Source organism: Rosa rugosa, chromosome 4 (genome assembly GCF_958449725.1).
Source record: "Rosa rugosa chromosome 4, drRosRugo1.1, whole genome shotgun sequence".
Classification (NCBI taxonomy): domain Eukaryota; kingdom Viridiplantae; phylum Streptophyta; class Magnoliopsida; order Rosales; family Rosaceae; genus Rosa; species Rosa rugosa.
In genome coordinates, this window is record NC_084823.1 from 52,991,447 (window position 1) to 53,014,199 (window position 22,753).

At 39.0% G+C, this 22,753-nt stretch overlaps 2 protein-coding genes and 1 long non-coding RNA gene across 4 annotated transcripts; 1 reads left to right on the plus strand and 2 right to left on the minus strand.

The window, feature by feature from the left end:
* Positions 1 to 2,113: 2,113 nt before the first annotated feature.
* Positions 2,114 to 11,442, minus strand: LOC133745015 (uncharacterized). The gene is made up of 8 exons (XM_062173020.1): positions 10,568 to 11,442; positions 9,914 to 9,936; positions 8,475 to 9,565; positions 6,049 to 6,106; positions 4,529 to 5,398; positions 3,690 to 3,731; positions 2,485 to 3,533; positions 2,114 to 2,303 (listed from the first exon to the last, which is right to left on the minus strand). Exons 1-8 carry the CDS (start codon positions 11,341 to 11,343, stop codon positions 2,181 to 2,183), a joined length of 4,032 nt encoding a protein of 1,343 aa, XP_062029004.1. The 5' UTR covers positions 11,344 to 11,442; the 3' UTR covers positions 2,114 to 2,180.
* A 2,988-nt stretch (positions 11,443 to 14,430) lies between these two features.
* LOC133741738 (protein SAR DEFICIENT 1) lies at positions 14,431 to 18,504 on the minus strand. The gene is made up of 7 exons (XM_062169469.1): positions 18,225 to 18,504; positions 18,004 to 18,079; positions 17,316 to 17,877; positions 15,590 to 15,750; positions 15,299 to 15,493; positions 15,054 to 15,150; positions 14,431 to 14,963 (listed from the first exon to the last, which is right to left on the minus strand). Exons 1-7 carry the CDS (start codon positions 18,314 to 18,316, stop codon positions 14,656 to 14,658), a joined length of 1,491 nt encoding a protein of 496 aa, XP_062025453.1. The 5' UTR covers positions 18,317 to 18,504; the 3' UTR covers positions 14,431 to 14,655.
* A 1,392-nt stretch (positions 18,505 to 19,896) lies between these two features.
* LOC133742095 (uncharacterized) lies at positions 19,897 to 22,221 on the plus strand. Of its 2 annotated transcripts, none has more exons than XR_009862359.1 (4): positions 19,897 to 20,525; positions 20,639 to 20,744; positions 21,726 to 21,814; positions 21,967 to 22,221. It is a non-coding gene; the product is annotated as an uncharacterized LOC133742095 (long non-coding RNA). The 2 variants fall into 2 exon arrangements; XR_009862358.1 differs by having other exon boundaries at positions 19,898 to 20,525; positions 20,613 to 20,744.
* Positions 22,222 to 22,753: the final 532 nt, after the last annotated feature.

The window sequence follows — 22,753 nt, forward strand, 5'->3', positions numbered from 1 at the left end:
ATCAAACCCATCTGGTTCCTCTCCCTCCTTGAAAACATAAGACTTTTTGGTACCAGATATTCCCAAGCAGGTTATGGAAGGCACAGCAGGATCAGGAAAGAAATAGCAGTTGAAGTAGAAGCTCAGGTTCACATGTACATCCAATGGGGAGAAATCCAATGGGAGCGTGCCTACACTAATATTGTGTCTTGCCCTAGGGCATTGTTGATAGTCGACGTCGATGCAACAAGGGTGATGGTGGAATCAAAAAAGTTTATGTCTTTCACACAGTAGGAGTCATTATTTGGGAGACTCAGTATTGGCTCTCCGGACTCTGAGCAGTTGAGACCAAAATCAGGGTAACCACAATATTGATCGGCGGTGGAGTCTTCAATTTTCCAAAAAGGGTAGTGAAAATCAGGGCCTTTACTACAATTGTATTTGGGGCAATTTGTTGAGGCTGAAAAGTTGGCATTGCTTCCATGGAAGTTGAAGAACAAGAGTGAGAGAAGAGCTACAATGAGGTACAAACGAGCAGATGACATGGTTTCAGGAATATTAACTTGCAGTGCCTGTATTGTATATTCATTATTATTGGCTATGATGTATATACTTAACAGCCTTTAGAAACCAAATTAGATACTTCTTCTTTATACAGTGTGGAATCTGGACTAAGAGGTAGGAGTAGGACCAACTAATTAATTAAACAGAGTTCTTGGAAATTTCCTCGAGGAATTAAAGGAAATAAAGAAATAACTTTTTCTCAGTGATATTGTCGCAGAAAGACTATAAAGACTTCACAGCAAAACCAAAAAAGACTATAAAGACTTTGACTGATCCTAGATCAGGCCCGACGACCACCTTTATGTCAGCTTCAGTTGCCGTATCAGAAACGAGACGGTGGTTTAATCTTTACTTTGTATGTTAGTACTATTTTTCCCTGAAGTTGCTTATATTCTGATCTCTGAGGAAGGAATGATAAATCGATTTGTGACTTGAATAAGAAACGAAACCAGAATTGAAATGGAGTGCAGATCCCAAGGATTTCACCTCTGAGTCAGAGAATAAGCCATAGAACATAGATTTTGACAGTTCTGGTTTTGCTTGTGTGAGATATAGCTAGCTACCTCTAAATCACAATTTAAGCATGTAATATTAATGTTTCTTTCTTAATTACTCCAAGCTTAAGCAGGAAAATAAGCAACCGAGCAAGAAAACAAAGTCGAGGACTTGAATCGTACTGATATGTATGAATGTATCAAACAATTCATAAAAATCTTGTTGCAGATTACACAAAATGAGTACCCATTCATCTTTGAAGTAAGCAAAGTATATGCATCTTTAACAGAGAATCCTACCAAAAAAAAGACTACTTTTGTGGCCAATCAAATTGAATGGTTACCTTGTACTCGCAACGTTATCTAATGTCCCGGGCGCTACTGAAGATTTGTAATTTCCTTCTGTCATCCTTATGGCTCGTCGGAATGTGGTGGCGGTGTTTTACCTTTCGTTTGGTTCTGTTTGCTTTTTCAGTTGGGCTGTAGCATTGACCCATTTTGAACAGTTCAGGGTTTTACCACGAATCCTCCTAGCATGTTTTTTCCCTTTCATCAAAGGAAACTGTGATTTGAAAGGAAAAGACTATTCTTTTGTGGTTAATTGCCCTGATTGTAAAGAGTGAAAGCTTCTACTTGACCAAGTAGACAGTTTATAAAGCAAACCCATAATATTACAAGGATTACCATATTACATATATAAAAGGAATCGGATCTCTTCAAAAGGAATCGGATCTCTTCTGAATTCATCCAGAAGAGTAAACAATTCAGAACACAACCAAGGTAGACAACCAGAACAGAACCTGCAAAACAGACTACATTGCAATTGAAATGTTTCATATTCTCTCATCTGGGACATTGAATGACAGACTTGACTACAAGAAGCATCTTTGATTGTCCTGTATTTCCCTTTGTCGAAGTAGACTATAGTACGATTGATGGGGTCGACTTTTGCTAAGCTTTAAACTTGGATGCAGTGATTGTTATAACTGAAGCTATAACCCATCTCCGGGCACAGGGCTTCTTTTCTTATTGAAGTAAGCAAGCCGGTTGAACTAAAATTAAAAAGTACACATAACTGAAACCACCAATTCAGGACAATTGATTGTCCTATTATCCTACCATTTGTATCTTCAATGCAAAAGTTTAAAAAATGCAGTCTACAGTGTTGGAGGTTCTGATAAGATCCTGTACATTACACTGCTTGTGTATGTTTATGTACAGTAGCAAAACAATGCTTTCAGATTTGTTTGTGGTGAATTGCTGTACCTACACAAGAACATCGAAAGTATAAAAAAGGATAGAGCTCTGCGCATCAAGAAAAATGTGAAATGAAAAGCTTTCTTGAATGATCTTTAGAAACAAGGAATTAAACTATGAAAGTCATATGCATCCATTAATCTAGAACAGATACTACTGATAAGGTGGAAGATTCTGGTGGTGATCTTACAGGAGAAGATAGGACAGGCTTTGGTGGTATTTGCAAGGCTTCAGTGCTTCCTTCCAACATTTCAATCACTTTACTCATGGATGGCCTATCTGATGGCTTTGTCTGTATGCACCACAATCCCACTAAGATCATCTTCCTCGCAAGTTCCTTTTCCTCTTCGGTCGCGGCACTGAGCAATCCAAAATTGCTGCCCTGCTCAAGATGCTCATAAACCCAATCTGGAAAATAAATTTCACTGGCACTGGTGCGGCTTACTCGAGCTTCAACATTCTTTCTTCGTCCAACCATCTCCAGAATCATCATTCCATAACTATAGACATCAGACTTAGCAGACACTCTTCCAAAGTTTCTGGAGAACACTTCTGGAGCTATGTACCCTATTGTCCCTCTAGCTTCCAACATTGATATAATACTTTCCTTCCTCGTACAAAGTTTAGAAAGACCAAAGTCAGAAATCTTTGGGCAAAAATCTTCATCCAAAAGGATATTATGTGGTTTAATGTCAAAGTGCAAGATTCGTGTGTTGCACCCACGGTGCAAGTACTCAAGCCCTCGAGCTATCCCGATAGCAATTTGGAAGAGTTTTTCCAATTCCAAGTGTGGAGTGGTTGTCAAGAGATTACTGTCTTTGTATATGAACTTCTCAAGTGATCCATTGGGCATGAACTCATATATGAGCGCTTTTTTCTTACCTTCAAAGCAATACCCCAAAAGAGTGACCACATTAACATGGGAAGTTCTACTAATGCTGGCAACCTCATTAACAAAGTCCTCTCCATTCCCTTTGGATTCTTTAAGAACCTTCACAGCCACACGACAACCATTCAATAGCTTCCCTTCGTACACATCACCATAACCGCCTTGACCCAGTTTATCTTTAAATGAGTTGGTCATTTTCCTTACAACCGAAAATTTGTATCTTTTTACTGCTAGAGGTCCAATGTTCTGAATGAAGGCCTCAGCATCTTCATTGTCATTTCCCCTAATCAGTGAAGTCCAACGGAAGAGAATAACAAACAATAAAATACAAGATCCTGCAATAGTCGCAGCTGGCAGCAGAAAAAACGAGATGTTTCAGTCATTAATGGTGATTCGTTGAACAATTTCATGTATTCTCAAGAAATAAGTTGCAAACTTGCAATTGATAATTAGATGAGATTGTAAAACAGCAAACAGATGAAGTAAAAGGGGATTGCTGATATTACCTACGCCTATGACAATCTTTATTCCCCAGTTGAACTTGGTGCCTGCAAGAGTAATCAAAGAAGCAGCATTCTTAGAATATGTAAGTATACAACCTTAAATAAAGTTAAGGAATATAATCTTTGAAGATATCCACTGATCTTACTAAATAACTAGAGAAAAGACAGCTGTCTAAACAAAATACTACTACATAAGAAACGAGGAATCTTTACTATTATTTCAATATTTCTACAAATTTCGAGGAACTACTAAAAGTGAAAATGTTACTACAGTCTACAGAAACATCATCGATATCATAGGTTTTGAGCTATTGCTGCAAAATGAGACAAATTCCTTGTTATTGTATTCACAGCAACCACCACTTGTCTCAGTTGCTGCAACTCCACAAAACGGTTGTTATTGATCAGAAATCCAAAAAGAGTAGCAGATATTTGGATCATTTCGACATGTTTAAGGCTCGCGTGGGTTTGCAGTTTGAGTACAGGAAAGGTTTGATTGGCTACAGTTATGAAGATGATTGTTTTAACACATATATATGTAGAGATATTAAGTAGCTTTGGAGGAGATTCATTGAGGTGGATGTTCAAGAGACAGATGGAAAAACAGAGAAGAAGCGTAAAAATTCATGCCATTCACAAGTGCGTAAACTTGTTGGCCAAACAAGACATTGAATTAAAACTTATGAGCTTGTCTTCTCGGCATGGCTCATACACATGAAATTGGGGAGACTGAGATTGATTCTGGTAAGGAGTCAGACTTAGGAAATTGGATGAAGACTTGAAATTGGAACTTCTTAACTGAGCATATTCTAAGAAGATAAGTAACAAACATATATGCGTACCATGAGATATTGGACAAGTAGAACTGTGAGGTTGATCCCCGCAGAGGCACAGAAACGAATCCGTCGTTGAGTTCGATCCACAGGTGCCATTAGAGTTCATGCATAACCTACAGAGATCCCAATCCGCGCTGTACTCAACCTGAAACCCTCGCTTCAAAACTTTTTCCACTTCTTCCGTTGCATTGTCTGGCAAAACATCAAAGCCCTCCCAAAAAATGGGGACTAAGATTTTGGTAGAACATGTGGGTTGGCCCAGAACATCAACCCTTGAGAGTGAATCATCCACGTAGTACGAAATATTTCTATCCTTAGCTGTGCACGTAAAATTGTTGAAGACCGATTCGTTTTGAGGGAGGCAGCCGTAGTACAAGGTGAGGTTGCGAACAGTTTGGACATAAGAGAAACGGTTGTAGTCGAGAGTGGTGTTGACGAGTTGGTCAGTACAAGGACTATCCAAGAGGTCGGAGCGAGCGATTGTCATGGTGTGAAAGAGCTCTTGGCTGTTGATGTTGGACACATGAAATTCTAGCTTTTCTATTACTATGTGAGGGAATTGAATTTCGTCTTCGCAGTTGGTGAGCTCGAAGCCTAAGCGACCGCACTCTTTGGGGCGATTGGGTCCTCCCCAGAAAGGGTAGGATATGTCTGTGAGGTTACCACAATTGAAAGGTTGGTTGCACCGTGTGTAATATTGGGGATCGTCTTCGCAGTGAAGAGATGGTAACCTGAACAAATAAAAGATGAAGAAGAAGAAGAAGAAGAGGGGTGCTCTTCGGAAGAGATGATGAGGCTTAAACATAGTCATTGGTAGAAGAAAATGGAGAAAAGATATGTGTTTGATGAGTGAATGATATTGTTGATAACAAAGAGCTCAAATACATGGAAAGTATCGTGCTACAAAGTCATACAGGCTGACTATCAATTGGTTGAACAAGAATAGCAAGCAAATTTCATGGAAATGAGAAAAAAGGAACGTGTCAATTATTAAGAGACTAAGACCATCTCCGTCAAATGACAGATGGACAATAAAACGTTAAGAAATGGCTGATGAAATCCTTTCCAGCCCATTGGTCAAATCCACATGGATCCCACGTGGTTGACAGTTCTCAAATTTACTGTCAAATTTGACAGGTCCAATTCAATCTGTCTTTCTTTCTTTATCATTATTCCTCTTTCTTCCTTCTCTCTCTCTTCTTCCCCTGCAGAGCTTTCTTTCTCTTTCGTTTTCTGGTACTGCATCTTCTCAAGCAACACTCAGGGATCGAATGAAGTGCAGCTGGATAATGTTTCAAAGAGATGCCTGCTGGATAATGTTTCAATTTGACGAGTTGACACAATATTTGATTGCAAGGGATAACAGAAGAAGGCAGAGGAGAAGCAGTGAGGATTTTGGGTCGATTTCGATGGGTTCGATTTCGGGTCGATTTCGATGGGTTTCTCTGGATTGAGAATGATACAAACCCATAAAATTGTTGACGAGAACAAAGGAGAAGCAGTAGAGTGAACAAAGGAAAGCATACCTCTTGCGCTGCAGCTGCGCTTCATCTTCTGCGCTCGGGATTTTCTCAGATCTTCTTTCTATTATAAAATATTTTGAAAAATAATAAAATAGTATTTAAATATAACATATCGATTGGAGCAAAAATTTGTCAAAATTGACGATTGACACGTCAGTCTTCAAATTCAAATTTGACCCAAGTACTTCAAATACCTTTATAATGATTTCCGCCAAAAAAAAAAAAATACCTTTATAATGATAACGCTGATTCTCATTTCTCATAAGAATAATAGTAATGTTTACTCTCATCAAAAATAAAAATCAACTAATGATAATGCAGCTGACTTTTGGTGTGTTGAGACTCCAAGCTCTTAGAGCAAGTGCACCCGTAGTTAAGAAAAGGCAAAGTCGAGAAGTCAATAATTCGACCAGTCAAGTTACTATTCACTGCCACTGGACATGGGTTTACACCCGTTGTTTTTCTTGCCCGGTCAACACTATTCATTATTATATAATTTTAGGGGGTCTCGAAAATCGACTTTTTACACATACATAATTTGGGAAAACTTCCTTCATGAAAGTTATAGAGATCGTCGATACGGTCTCGTGCATACGTGGAACGCAATATTCGGAGTTCGTATGAATTTATTATGAATTTTTGAAATCTGAAAATTTTCCATAAATAGCAAAAAAAAAAAGATTCTATTTTGTTTAAAAGGATCTTAAATTTTCAGTTTTTCATTTCCCCCCCCCCCCCCGGTTCTCTCTCTCGCAGCTGCACCAGACGAAGGTCCGACCCGACCCGGATTTTTCTCCGTCCTCCGGCCAAGGACTCGGCCCCCCCGAGGTCGCCTCACCTCGTCCGGCCGCTTCGTCGCCTCTGCCCGCCCAGACGCTGCCCCCAGGTGGAGATCGAAGCAACCCCAGGCGGGTATGCTTGCTGTTGCTGCTTCAGTTTCTACTGCTGCTGCCCCCGAGGTCGCCTGACCTCTTCTCTCTCCTCCTCCTGTCACCCACGTTTGGGTGTGGGTCGAGCTGGCACAAGCCTTGGCTGGGCAAGGAAAAAGTCATGAACTTGACTTATTTCTTGGCTGTAGTCAAGAAAGGGTGAGTTTTGCCCAGTCAAAAAACCAACGGTGGAAGGAGCAAAATCCATCTGAAGGTCATGTAGTCAGGTTTTTCTTGACTATGACTATGACTATGACCTCCGGTGGACTTGCTCTTAGACTGGAGTCTCAAGCTAATCGAGTGTTGGAAGTTCTTAACAATTTCCTCCTACTCCATCAAGCTTAAAGCTAGTGGAAGATTGACCAGAAATGATCAAAATTCAAACACGTATTTTCATCATTAATCAAATTAAATTATCCCAAAAAAAAAATCTAATTTGTTATCTGCTATGAGGCGAATCCTCTATTGAAAACAAAAGAATCATATTAATGAAATTTGATGGTTTACCTTTCGAGAACTGTAAGAAATAGAATTCACAGAACAATTAAGCAAGCGGAGCTCATTGAATTCCGAGAACAGATGAGAAAAGAGGCCTAGTGTAAGTTGAGAGTTGAGATGGTCATTGCTTAACGTACAATGGGCCTCGCTTCGTCCCCTGCAGCGAGGCGGCGCGTGCGTGGTTCGCCGGAAACTGGTATTTTGCTTTGTGTTGCTCAGCTGTCCTTTATCTTGTCGTCTACTTTTGGGCTATGAATGTGGTGTTGGCCCATTGTATTTTTCGTTTGTGTTGTATTTTTATGGCCCAAACCTGGACTGGAATGTGAAAAACTGGACTGGGCTTTATAGTTCAAGTTCGCCCTAACTTGTGTTGCAAGTTGTCGTATAAAATCCAATGTAATTTGGTTCACCAAGAAATATTTGAGAAGGAAACAAGTTTTGAATCGTGTAGGCATTTTTAAACAGAGGCGGAAATTGAACTAAAGAGGATCCAGAGCAATGGTTTTAGTAAAGAAAAGGCAGAGGAAATTGTATATCAGCTGATGCTATTGTTTTGCTAAAGAGTGGTTCTCTGCCACCTTCACCAGATTATGGGACATTAAATTGGGTTAGTATGTCTTCCACACCAAATAATAGCACTGGGTAAACTTTTTCGTCTGATTTATCTACGAAGACAATGTCTTCTTCTTTTCATCTACTATCAAAGAAAATTTCTTAGCAGGTGACATATTATAATCTTTCTTTTATTTATGTTGCTAAAGGCTTGTTTTCCCTTAAAATGTATGACAGTAACCTTGGACATGTTTCTAGTTTCTACAGTAGCAAACTAGCAAACCATGCTTTCAGATTTTGTTCGTTGTAAATTGCTGTACGGAATCAAAAGTACAAAACAGGATAGAGCTCTGAGCATCAAGAAAAATGTGAAGGGAAAAGATTTCTTGAAAGATCTTTAAAAACAAGGAATTGAACTATGAAAGACATATACATCCATTAATCGAGAACAGATACTACTGATAAGGAGGAAGATTCTGGTGATGTTCTTACAGGAGCAGATAGGACTGGCTTTGGTGGCATTTGCAAGGCTTCAATGCTTCCTTCCAACATTTCAATCACTTTACTCATGGATGGCCTATCAGATGGCCTTGTCTGTATGCACCACAATCCCACTAGGATCATCTTCCTCGCGACTTCCTTTTCCTCTTCGGTCACTGCATTGAGCAAACCGAAATTGCTCCCCTGCTCAAGTTGCTCATAAACCCAATCTGGAAAATAAATTTCACTGGTGTGGCTTACTCGAGCTTCAACATTCTTTCTTCCTCCAACCATCTCCAGAATCATCATTCCATAACTATAAACATCGGACTTCACAGATACTCCTCCAAAGTTTCTGCAGAAAACTTCTGGAGCTATGTACCCTATTGTCCCTCTAGCTTCCAACATTGATATATAACTCTCCTTCCTTGTACAAAGTTTAGAAAGACCAAAGTCAGAAATCTTTGGGCAAAAGTTCTCATCCAAAAGGATATTATGTGGCTTTATGTCAAAGTGCAAAATTCTTGTGTTACACCCACGGTGCAAGTACTCAAGCCCTCGAGCTATCCCGATAGCAATTTGGAAGAGTTTTTCCAATTCCAAGTGTGGAGTGATTTTTGAAGGATTACTGTCTTTGTATATGAACTTCTCAAGTGATCCATTGGGCATGAACTCATATATGAGCGCTTTTTTCTTACCTTCAAAGCAATACCCCAAAAGAGTGACCACATTAACATGGGAAGTTCTACTAATGCTTGCAACCTCATTGACAAAGTCCTCTCCATTCCCTTTGGATTCTTTAAGAACCTTCACAGCCACATGACAATTGTTCAATAGCTTACCTTTGTACACATCACCATATCCACCTTGACCCAATTTAACTTCAAATGAGTTGGTCATTTTTCTGACATCTGAGAACTTGTATCTTTTTACTGCTAGAGGTCCAATTTTCTGAATGAAGGCCTCGACATCTTCATTGTGCTTTTCATTATTCCCTGAAATACTTTGTTTTACACCGAAGCCAATAAAAAAGACGATCATAGTTCCTGCAGAAAAAACACCTGGCAGCAGAACAACGAGATGATTCAGGCATTATGGTGATTCATTGAACCAATTTCATAAGAAACAGTAAATAATACAATCTCTAATCCCAACTTCTTGATACCATCCCCGAAAGAAGGAAAAGTAATAACGCATCAAGATATACGCAATGAAGGAAGCATATTGTTTCCTGTTGCAGACTGTAGCTACAGTACAACTATCAAGTATCAGTAGCTCTGTAAACAGGTCAAGGGGAGAAGGAAGATTATAACAGATTGAAATTGACATGAGTGAATTTACTCTAATATGGGAATTTTATACACCTTTAAACAACTAAAGAAATTAATAAGGGATTGTTGATATATTACCTAAATCATAGACAACTTGGTGCCTGCAAAAACAAAAAAGAGAAGCATGATTCTTAGAATATGAGGGAAACAAAGCTTTAGGCTGGGGTAAATTCAAGGTAACATTTTATTCCAACTGATAACATTTTCTAGACCCCTTATCATTGAAATTTTGCACGTACTGCTACTGAAAATGATCAAAACTTGACAATGTTACTACTGATGCATCATCATCCCAGGTTTTGAGATGAGATTGATTGCTGCAAAAACAGACAAATTCGAAAGGAACCCCATATTCCAAAAAGGTATCAACGCCTCGCATACCTCATACTCTGAGTTTACAAGAAAGGTATAATTGGCTGTAGTTGTAAATGATTGATTTAACACATATATGGAAAGGATTTTTCAATTTTAAGTAGATTTGGAGGAGATTCGTTTGGGGTGGATGTTCATTTGGGATGGAGAAACAGAGACGGGTGAAAATTCATGCCTTTCAGGACTAACAACTGCCTCAACATGTCATACACTCATCATAATGGAGAGACTGAGATTGATTGGTAAGGAGTCAGACGTGAGAAATGTGATATATTCTAGACGAAATTGGATAAAGACTCGAAATTAGAACTATTTAACTGAGCATATTCTAAGAGATGAGGAATAAACATATATGCATACCTCGAATCCCTTCGACAAGTAGAACTGTAAGGTCGATCCCCGCAGAGGCACAGAAACGAATCCGTCGTTGAGTTCGATCCACAGATGCCATGAGAGTTCACGCATGACCTACAGAGATCCCACTCCGCACTGTACTCAACCTGAAACCCTTGTCTCAAAACCTTTTCCACTGCTTCCGTTGCATTCTCAGACATAACATCAAAGCCATCCGATAAAATGGGGACTCGGATTTTGGTAGAACACGACGTCCGATTCACGACTCTTGAAAGTGAATCATCCAGGTAGTATGCAATATCTCTGTCCTTGGATGTGCCGTCTATTTTGCACGTAAAACTGTTGAGGACGGATTCGTTTTGAGGGAGGCAGCCGTAGTACAAGGTGAGGTTACGAACTGTATGGACATAAGAGAAACGGGTGTAGTCGAGAGTGGTGTTGACGAGGAGATCAGTACAAGGACTGTCCCAGAGGTCGGAGCGAGAGATTGTCATGGTGTGATGAAGATCTTGGTTGTTGATGTCGGACACATGGAAATCTAGCTCTTCGATTTTTATGCGAGGGGGTTGATTTTCTTCTTCACAGTTGATAAGCTCGAAGCCTAAGCGACCGCACTCTTGGGGGCGATTGGGTCCTCCCCAGAAAGGGTAGGATATGTTTGTGAGGTTACCACAGTTGAAAGGTTGCTTGCACTGTGTGTATTGGGCATGGCATGAGGGGAAGGTGAAGTAGTAGAATATGAAGAAAATGGGGAAGAGAGGATTATGCTTAGGCATAGTCATCGGTAGAATAAGCTGGTGGGAGAAAATGATTGGGTGATTTAAGTTTGATGACTGAATGAATTATATTGTTCATAACAGTATACATTAATGTTCAAAAGGATGAAATAGATGCATATGGAATTTGTAATATCCGGAGAATGCAAAGGCACGTTGGATTCTCTAGCTAAATCGGGTCTTAATCATGAGTTCATGACCATGGTGTTGTCGTGTTTGACGAGCTCCGATCCCCTCCTCCCCAAGCTTCTACTGTTTTTCTCTTGATGATCTTTGTGAAGTTTCTAGATCTAAGTCTTCTGTTAAGACTAGTAAGCTGTGACTTATCGTTTTCTTTTTGCCGTTTTGGGTCTTTTTAAGACCTCCTTGTAACAAAAAAAAGAGAGAATATGTAATATCAAGTCAAACAGAGAGACTAGTCCTTGGTTGGTCGAACAGAGAGAGGTAAGGTGTTGCTTCTATGAATTTTCATAGCAATGAGAAAAATGATGCCTTTCATCTTGACTTTTTTCAATGAGTTTTGTCTGAGAAATTTTGTTCTAGCAAAAATGGGAACTTGTTTTTCTTCAAAGATAGCTTTTTTTGTTTTCTTAGTTCGTGGCCAGAGACTTTGAACTGTGATGCTAAAGCTGATGGGTTTTGGTCTATTGAGGATTATATACAAGAGCCATTTACAGGGTATCAAACTTGTTAAGCCTAAAAGTCCTTGGCACTTTCATCCTGAGTCCTAATGCATTAAGTTTACAGGGACGGATATTTGGAAATTATTATGTAGAAGATTGACCAGAAGATCGATTCAAAATATATCTGATCAGTCAAGTTCCCATTGCTTCTTAGTTCTTACCCATCGGCTACGAATATATTGGTATGGTCCTTCCTCATCTGGGGAGCTTACTGCCAAAATTGCTTTTGAATTTATTAGAGAAAGTGTGTATGGTCAAAATTTATTCTGCTGAGAATGTCGTTGCTAGGGTACATTATGCGTGGTGGGTATAATGGCTGTTTTTCGAGATTATCGAGGTCATATTCAAGGTGTTTTTGCTTCTAATTTTGACATCCGAGCTCGGTTGTGACAGAGGTAATGGTGGTAATTAAAACAAACTATTTTGGGTGAGAGATTGGAAACATGTTTGGCTTAAAGTTGATTCTTCTCTTATTCCTTACCTTCTTCTGTCTTTTTCTTTGGTGCCTTGGTAACTTCGGGACTAATTAAATAATTATATGTTCACATTTCTAAATGTATTTCCATCTCATATGTATTGCGAAGGAAATCATGTTGTGGATGCATTAACCAACTATGGTACGTTTTCTACTTATTTTGTCTGGTGAATTATAACTCTTCATTTCATTGCCTGAAATTGTAATGAAAACCGCTTGAGTATTCCGGAATTTAGATTTCGTTATATATTTTATAAGATTTTTGTCCATTTACCATAATTCTAGGCATTCTTCTCTCATTTACCCCATAAGACTCTAATAAGGTCTTTCCTAATACTCAATTAAGTTTTTTTTTTTTTTTGAGACTATTTTACCATCACCCCTTTGTTACATAGAGAGAGAGAGAGAGAAGTCATAAGAGACTTTGCCGGAGTCCCGTCACCAGCCATGGGACTGTCACCGGCCAACGATCTCCGGATTCTGAAAACCTCGTCAGAGGTCCCTAAAGAGGTTGTCGGAGATCCCATAAGTGACCGGAAAAGTTTATTGCCCCGAAATAGACCTATATTGCCCCCCAATAGAGGGGCAATAAAGGTTTATTGCCCCCAATAGACCTTTATTGGAGGCTATTGAGGGACAATAGAGGTTTATGAAACCTAGCCAGAAGTCTTCAAAGAGGTTATCGGAGATCTCGTATGAGGTCGGAGAGGTTTAGTGCCCCCCCCAATAGACATGTATTGTCCCCCAATAGACCTTTCGGTTGCCGGAATTGAAACTAATCTCTCTAAAATTATATAAATAAAAATTTAATTAAAGAAAAAAGAGGAGATTACATAATCTCATAGAATTTTATGTTTGATATTAATCCACCAAAGCAACAATATTATATATACGAGCAACGCAGTGGTATGATCCTCGAAACCTTGGGACGATTTTAACTTCCAATTATGCACCCAAATTGTACCATCACATGCTTACTGGGTATTGAATATGAATACCCTCACACCTGAACTCCTTGCACCCGATAATGGGCACTATTAGAAAAAAAAAATTCAATTGTGGGTCAATTAAAAACATTCACCCATTTCAAAAAAAAAAAAAAAAAAGCATTCACCTTCTTTTCCTCACTCCCAAACAACCACGTAACAAGCAAGAAATATTCTTTCTTCCAAATTCACACACCAAACAAATATCTGAAAAAGCAAAACCTTCACTGAACATGCACAAGAGTGTGCTAAGAGGAAAACCAAGTGTATCTGATACCTGAATAAGAGGAAGTTCACCCTGAGAGGACAAGAGCAAGGGTTCATAGGGTCCTGTATTGGATAAACCCAGATGGTGTTTGTCCAACAGCAATTTCACCTATTCAACTAAGCTTGATAGAACTCTTATACACTGAAAGAATCTAAAACACAAGAAACAAAATCACAAACGACTCCAAGACCTCTACTTTAAAACTATCTCTCATCTCCCAAACCGACCCAATCCATGATGCGAGGCTCAATTTTCAGAGGCAGAAAGTTCAGACTTCGCCGGAATTTGAAAGTGAATCTTGATCGGATGTGAAGAGCGGGTCGGGAAACATGAGCATCTCCTCCACCGTGAGCATCGGATATAGCAGATCGTAGAATGATTGGGTCGGAGTTCGCCGGCACGGTGACGACGTCGACGGACGCGATTTCGCCTTCGCCTTCAACGACAATAACTTCTCCGACCGGTTTCTCCGGATCGAGATCATGGTCGGCTCTTTGAGGAGTGATAGAAAGACAATGAGTGGCAGTGTGTAATTTTATAATTCTTCTGTGCCTAAAAATGAGTGGCCCAGTTTTTTTTTTTTTTTTTTTTTTCTGGCCCAAGTCTTCGACTCCAGACTTTTTTTTTTTGTTGAAACTGAATAATCTATTACTTGGGGGAATTAACCCTCCATAGAAAGTACATCACTAAGCATTTGAAATTCTGTTGGCCCATAATTTACAACTATATATTTTTACGAGGGCTACCTTATAAAGAGAATAAGGAAAAAGAATACTAATTTTCCTGATACATGCATCACCATGGTGGCCTATATATTACACTATAAGCGGCTCCATATATGTGTATATATGTACAACGAAATTATATAGATGCAGATAGTGAGGAATCTAATTCAGATGGCATTGATTAGAGACCCTGAGATCCTAAATCCCCATCTGAAGATGATGAGTCTGCTGAGGTGCTACACTTGATGACACCATTATCCATCAATGGGCTGAACGACGAGTATGGTGAACTGATCTGCCAATTATCACTGCACTCAAACGCCATCATGGTGTTGCTCTGTGGATAACCAGCAGCTCCAACATTATTGATACACTTAATATCCGCTAGCTGCTGCTGCTGTTGCTGTTGCTGCTGCCCATTATTGATCACTTGATGATCCAATGCTCTTACCATCATTGCCTGAGGATAGTGCTGATCCTCTACATGACCTAATATCCAACATTCCCAAGTTAGTTTATGCAAATTTATGAATAGAGAATCGAGTAATAACGAACAATTACAAACTATAAGATATATACCTTGTGTAAGTAAGGCAGTCTCATTCAACATTGTATCAACCGCCTCCAAGGAATTCCAGTTTGCATGCGCTTGCCTTACCAAGTTCTCAATATAGTTCTGCATCAGCACCACAATATTAACACAAAGATATTAGATATGTATAGATATCATAACATTGGATCAAATAGTACGTCGAAACAAATAAATGATTATGCATATATATATATATTTATAGATCATGAACATAATATTCATGCATTCGTACCCTATTGTAGTTGCTTAGGTCCCGAGCAGGAAAAGTCTGGCCATTGATCACAGCCTTCATCACTTGACATATTGGAGATAAGAGAAGCTCGAAATGAGGACCCCGGAAAATGTACATTTTGTTACCCATCACGCATGTTCTTGCATGCTTCACTGTTACTTCCCACATCTTTTCTGACATTCCAATCCCTAATATCTGCAGTCAGAGTAAGAATAATAAGGATAACTGGATAAGTAGCTTTGTTAAGCTAGCAATCTGCAAGAGAGCATGTGTTAAGAGGATTATATGTACCTTTTTAAGCTTCGATCGGTCGACGACAAACATCTTCAAGAAATCTTGAACTGTATGAATGTTGTCCGCAGCTAGCTTTTTGTGAAAAGCTCCATCTTTCCCAATCTTCTCCAGCCGCCAAACTTCGTCTTCCAACATTGGTGGATGATGCTTCTTGTACACTGCATGCGCCCAAAAACATTTCTATCATTAGAGTTTTCAACCGCTAAATTCAATAGTTGAAAAAATCAGTAATGTACGTGTACGTGTAATAGAATTTTAGTGCTCAAACGCATACTTTATTAATTCAAGGTGTGCAATATGTAGGAGTTTAATGTCATATTACAACAAAATTCCCAACGACAAAGAACAACTTATTCTCACAGAAAAAAAAAAAAAAACAAAACAAAAACGACAGAGAACAACTTGAACCCACTTGAACAAAGATTTGACTTGACTAAGGGGTACGTAATTAGAAAGCTACATTCAGATGGGGAATGGGAAAAGGCATAAGGGATTCATTAAATGAAGTTTTGTTCATATTCATGATGGGATTGTTTCCAATACCATTGACTCATGAAAATCCATTGACCCAAGTCATGCAGGCTACCGCATTGTATGCACAAATTAATTTGGACCATATAAGCATATATAAGCTAGTCATGATTCATGAACATCGATCTCTTCACAATTTAATGAATTAAGAATATTTTTCTACAATTCATACTAGTCTAGGCTGTTTTGTTGACTCAAATATAATTGAATTGATTCACTTGTCTTCTACCTTTGATACGAGGCATGAAAGTGAAATGCTTAGTTCAGTTTATAATGCAGAAATGGGAAATGCCCTTTCATGGCCCCAGTGATTGCTCTACTTCACTTTAAGACGTACGCAGCCTGTATGACTCATTGTGTGAACATTGATCTTTTTTCTGATCGATCTTAATCATATATGATCCTATATACATGTCACCAAACACAAATGAGTTTGGTATGCATGTTGACTTCAGTAAACTATAAAGCAAGGGGGGTTTTGATGATCATATAAGATTCTTAAGATATTTGTGGTATTTAATTTTAACTATTGTTTTACGGAATTAGAACGAAACAATTAGGTTTGCGATGACCTAGTAGAAATCGACCGGTGTTTCAATTTGACTACACATTACACCACAATTTTGATTTAGATTGGAGATTTCGAGAGATTTTTACACCACAATACGTACTGTATATATTTTTTTTCCAGTTATTCTATAAAAAGAGGCTTTGAATTACAATATTTGACAAAGAATACTAGTTAAGGAGTTTTCAATACTATATATATGGATAACCAACGTTGCTAAGCTAGCTAGCTAGCTCATGAGGATAAGTTTCTTATATTTTGTTTTCTAGAGAAATCAAATATATTTGTAGATGGAGTAGCTAACAGCCTATATTAATTTGTAGCTTAGATACAGCGTATATTAACTACAGAAATCAACTAAAGGTTCAGGCTTCATGTTTAACACTTGAGGTCAACTAATTTTGGAGGAAAATTCTCATGATAATTGCATATATATAACTAGTTCATTGCTTTTATATGTATGTTAAACAACCGTGAGCAATGAAAATAGCACTTATGGACATGCATAATGTACTAAATTATCAAATTCAGGGCATTAAATTTAAACATGCATGCATTCATAAGCCCTAGTACAAGTGAAATCACATATTATATGCACCGAAATAATGAAGATGTAACACTTACACTCTCCACGATGATCTTTGACAACGAAAGCATCAGTCATGGCTTCCCGAATCCTCGGACCCTGATACCCCATCCCAGGAGCCACCCTTGCACCAAGCCTAAACTTCCTGCTCCGGATCCAACTCGAATTGTCTGTAAACTCAATGTCCCCGATCGTCACAAACCCATCTCTCACCGTAACATTCACGTCTCCGGTGAGCAACGGCCTCTTGCCGGCTCTCTCCTTCAAAACATTGTTGTTGAATTCCTGACTCGTCCAATTCTCCCGATCTCCACTAGGGAAGTCACCGTCCAGAACAACGATTTCTACTTTGACCGGATGTGGAAGAGAGATTGGACCCATTTGGTGGCTGCCACTGATCATGTTCTTGTCCACAACAAGGATTTGCATTTGGTTGTTGTCTTCATCTGATATCTTGCTTGCAGTGAAAATTGGGAGAGAGAGGCTCTTGGCAAAGACTAGATATAAGCTCGATGGCTCGAGCGCTTGGATTCTCAGTGAAGGCGACCTTGTTAAAGAGCGAGAGCACCGCCTTAGAACTTGATCAACCTCTTCACTCACCTGAAACAAACGTACGAACGTGCAGTTAACTAAATAGCTAGGGTTTCAAGTAATTAACGGGGATAAAAAAAGCATTTAAGCACAAAATAATAGTTGAAAACAGCTAGCATGTGATTAAGTAAGTACCACTCTTCTAAGCAAAGGCTCCAAGGATGAGAAAAGGTTTTGCATGGAGTTGACCATAACCACTTCTCCAATCACACTGTAAGATAGAGCAATATTTTGAAGACAAATCAGAACTATATATTTAGGGTTTTGCTGGAAATCAATCAATAAAGAGGAAGAACTTATGAAAGAATATTTGTACAGTAGGATTAATATACTGTTAGAGATCTAAGAAGACATACGAAGCGAAGGAAAGTCTTGGTCTCTTCCGGTTGTTTTCACTGGGCTGATCTTGGTCGGATTCTGAATCAGTTAAAAAGCGTTTAGCGGCCATTTTCGATCTCAAAATCGGATCTCAGAGAGAGAGATGGAGAGAAAGAGATGAGTGAGGGTTAGAGATATCTATCAGAGTTCGTAGCTTTATCCGCACACAAGGTAGCTAATTTACAGAATGGAAATTGATGGGATAATTATACTAATGGAAAGGAGAAGTTTCTTGGAATGGAAAGGGAAACAGCTAGGTAGGAGCTAGAGAGAGAGAAACCTATTAGCTTAGCTAGTGATGACTTATATATGACACTCGACTTTTGACGTCAACTTAGTATTTTCTCTTCTTCTTCTTCTTTTTTTTTTTTTTTTTGGTCTCAATTAGAACGTATATGCCTCTCTGGATCTGATATGGTCCTACCGATCGATTCGATTACGAAGTTTGACTCTACTCTTTTGGTCAATGGATGCATTTCCCAGAAAGATCTTAATAGTTTATATGTACATGTAAGTAGGACCCTAAAATACTGGGTTCAAAACTGAGACTCACCATGACACACACCAACCCGGCCTTAACTATGCAAAATTAGTGGTTTAGAACTTAAATAATTTGACTACTTGCCCCATGCGAAGTTAAGACCAAGACCTGATCAATTAGATTAGCTCTTATTTATTATGGCATAATTACTAGTTATTGAGGTTAGTTAATCAAAATATATACGGTGTAATAATATTATCGTCTACTCATAAAAATAAATCAAGTAATTTCATAGGGAGATCACTATGTTGATGAAGTTTGGTGGTACTTTCCTCAAGCAGAGAGCACAATGGGTCGCTCTCCATTTCTCCAAAACTGCAGTGGCAAATTCGAAAAAGACGATGAAGTTCGCAGAAACATCCAGGCCAATTCCTTCGGCTGAATATTCAATAGTTTGTTTGGTACCTAATGTTCAATATTTAATAGGGTCCAAATCACCAATTGGTAAATTCTTTATGAATTACAAATTGGAACAAAAGCCGTACATTACACCCTGGTAGTCTGCGTAGTTTGGGCTTGTCCTACGTAAATGTAAATTGGGCCTGATCAGCCCAACCCACGCGTGAAAATAGTTGTGCTTCTTCTGTTTCCCGACCTAGTCTCTGGTTCAGGAATAGAGTCTCAAGGTATGTTAATTCCGACTTGGTTGTAGACCCCGTGAAATTCCGAACATCACTTTTTGACGGAATAATTTTTCGTGACCTTTGTTTGACCAAAGAATTTTGGAAATAGTTTGGGCTTGGGCCTTGGGCCCAAGAATAGTGTAAGGTTAGAGTCCAAAATTTACTTTGGACACCCAACATACGGGTATGCTAGTGAACCTAGCCCAATAAGTTAGTTAACCTTTGACCCGAACATCTCCCTTGATCCAATATGGTCCTTGTAGCTCATAATGACATCTTTGCATAATTTTGAAATATACTTGTGCGTGCGTTTACGATTTTCTTATTTTACCTTTCTTAATAATTGGCGAAATTTCTGCTCGCCTTACCCGAAGCTTACTCGTCAAGCATCTCACCGACTTTCAAAAGCACAATTTATTTACTCCTTAAGTTTTTCAAACTCGAGCAAAACTCCGACAAAACTTGCCTTGCCATTTTTTCTATCTAAAAATAAGTTTTGTGAGACCCGATCCTTATTTAGCATTGTCAACACTTTAATTTGAGTTTTCTTGTATTTACTTATTTTACTTTTATTTTCCCCATCATTTTGGGTTTTTACCACCTTATTCTTTTACCCCAAATTTATCTGCCCAAAGCTGAGCCTTCTCCTTCACACGCAAAACTCAGCTTTTCCTCTTTCCTTGTTCACGTCAGAGTTGGACAGAGAGAAAGGGAGCCTCGTTCAGCTCTTCCCCTCCACGTTTCCATCATGCAAAGGGCAACTCCTCCAAGAACATCATCTCAGACCTTCAAAAGAGAGAACCCAGGCCATAAATCGTCATTCACCCTTCTCTTCTCACCTTTCCTCTCGTCCCTGGACACATCAGTCCGTTTACGAGCCTCGAAACACCTAGTTCGAGATCTCCGATCAGAAAACGTTCTTCATCAAAGTTGTTCGCCTATGTCTCCTCTATCTAGCCTCCAAATTTCAGCTCCATCGGAATTTATTTGAGACCTGTACAGCCCTCGAAGCGGAAGCTGTTCCGGAGCAAGCCTGTTCCGGATTTCTGCTTAAACTTCCTCTCTTGCTCTACCCGAATCCCCAACACCTTGCTTGAGACTGATACCAACAGTTGGTAAGATTCTTAAGCCATCAAGTTCTCCTTTGTTTCCTCGATTTTAGACTCAATACGTTCAAAACACCTCATTTACATATTGAGCAGTCTCTGTTTCACTTTGCATGTTCGAGATTGAGCAAACTTCTTGGCCTGTGGCTGGACTCGATCCAATCAGCTCCTTCAGCTCTCTTTCCTGTTGAAATCCTCAAGAGAAGCTCACCTTTTGATTAGTCTTTGGTGAGTATCATCTTTTCCATAAAACTCTGTATTTTTGGTTGTTGTTACAAACTCTTGCAGATTACAACTTGTCACTATTGTTGTTGGAACCTTGTTGTTTTAGCTAAGAACCTTTCATTCTTTCTGATGTGTTGGGTGTATGCTAAACCATGGTTATCTTGAACATTGAAGTCATGCTTGATTCAAAAGTTTATTTGTGTTACTGTTGTCCAAACACCATGTCTTCAAAACATCATGTTAGTGAGCTACAAGACCTTCCCCTTATAGTATTGAAGGGTGACTGAGACTTTAAGCCTTTAGAAGCTTTAGATACTTTTTGTAGGTGTCTTAGAGTCTACTTAACCAGCCATTTTGGGTACCAAACGAGCTTTACACAAAAGAACCAGTTTCTGCAGATTTTCAGTTTTCAGTAAAATCTGACCCAGTTGTATTCATTTCAAAACTGGAGCTAAACCGTTGAGAATTTGGGGTCAGTTTCTTCTAGAGAAATATATTAGACAAATATATGAACGTTCCAGAATTTGAATCACCCCAAAATCATTTTTCTGGAATTAGTTATGCAATTTTGAAATAGGGGGACAGAAGCTTATATTTCTGGAAAGAATCTGCACATTGTTTTACTTCAGCCTTTAAAACCTTTACTCTTTGTTTGGTTTCACTTGAAATTCAATAGCCATTTCAATCGTACTGAGTTGGTTGACAAGCCATCCTTCTTTCAAAATTTCTCAAGAATTTACCTCAAGTATTTTGAACAATTCCGTGACCCTTGACAGCTCCTTTAAAACTCTGTTTTCGGTTTTCAGCAACCTGTCTTTTAAAAAGTGTTCTTACCCCCTCTTCCTAACAACAAACCCCTTATTAGAACCCAAATGGTCTGGTTATTAGCTAGTCAATTAGGTTAAAGGAAAGGTTCTCTTTGGAGAGTATTGCGTGTGAATAGCTAGCCTAGTTTATCGTTATTAATGCCGCTTATTGATCTAGGCTTGACATCGTGGTGGAATCTTGTGAAGTGGTGGTTGCTACAAGGTTGCATTGAGGCCAAGTGCTGCAAGAGAAAGCTCGAGTTCCAGGTAGGGGATGCCTTTAACTCTATCTATGCTTTTCTTGCATATACTATGTTTTATATGAGGCCTCTTGCATGGTTTTTGGAAATTATCTGTTTTACAATTGAAATGGTTTGCGTGGATTGAATTGATGTGTTGGCAATTGATGGGGATGTAAGGAGAGGTCAGTTCCTCCTTGAGCCACCGGTGGTGGGCAGTGTGCACCATGCCCTTGTTATCTCCCCTTTGTCTCTAGCCTTGTGATTAATGAATTCCGGAAAGTGATTGGCTAGATGGACGGTTGTGATGGAAGTGTGAAAGATGATCAATTGCCGTGGGATTGTAGTTACGTGGTGACGATCACGTGGAAGCGCAAACCGGTTTTATCTACTTCTTTTATTCAAAACAATAACTCATGTTTTTAAACTTAGATATGGGGGCGGGCATGGGCAATGACTGGATGTAGGAGCCTAACCCCTACTTTAGTTTGTTTTGCAGGCTGTTGTTGTTGAAGCTTGGGCACGGAGGATAATCCTTGGAGGACACAATTTGTTTTACTCTATTTAAAGTTTATTTCCTTTCGGCTTGCTTAATTTCACTAAAGTTTTGTAACATTATGTATGGTTGATGATGTGTGTGATTGCTTACCACCAAAGTGGAACCCTAGGGTTAGAACCTCCATTTGAATTTAGGTCCTAGTGGGCTAGACCTAGAAGACTCACATAAATTACCATTTAATGAACTTAATGCAAACTTGGGGCTATGACTAAAAATTGACATAGGTTCTAAAACTCAACTCAACACCACCTTCCTTTCCTCTTATTCGCCTAGTTCGTAATCTTGTGATTACGAGCCAAGCCCACTATACAAGCCCAAGAATTTCGGGCTTATAGATTTCTTGTTTTCCAACCTAAAGGCCTTGTCTCTTTGAGGAATTCTAGGCCCAAAACACTTACTCCAAGTGTT

Excerpts from the sequence above, each read along its gene's own strand:
- LOC133745015 (XM_062173020.1), bottom strand. The coding sequence starts at position 11,343 with ATGACTATGCCTAAGCATAATCCTCTCTTCCCCATTTTCTTCATATTC. Across the intron at positions 3,534-3,689 it reads AAAGATTGTCATAGGCGTAG|CTGCGACTATTGCAGGATCT; the intron begins GTAATATCAGCA and ends TTCTGCTGCCAG. Across the intron at positions 2,304-2,484 it reads AGCCTGTCCTATCTTCTCCT|GTACAGCAATTCACCACAAA; the intron begins GTAAGATCACCA and ends GTTCTTGTGTAG.
- LOC133741738 (XM_062169469.1), bottom strand. The coding sequence starts at position 18,316 with ATGGCCGCTAAACGCTTTTTAACTGATTCAGAATCCGACCAAGATCAG. Across the intron at positions 15,751-17,315 it reads CAAAGATCATCGTGGAGAGT|TGTACAAGAAGCATCATCCA; the intron begins GTAAGTGTTACA and ends GGGCGCATGCAG. Across the intron at positions 14,964-15,053 it reads GACTGCCTTACTTACACAAG|GTCATGTAGAGGATCAGCAC; the intron begins GTATATATCTTA and ends GTTGGATATTAG.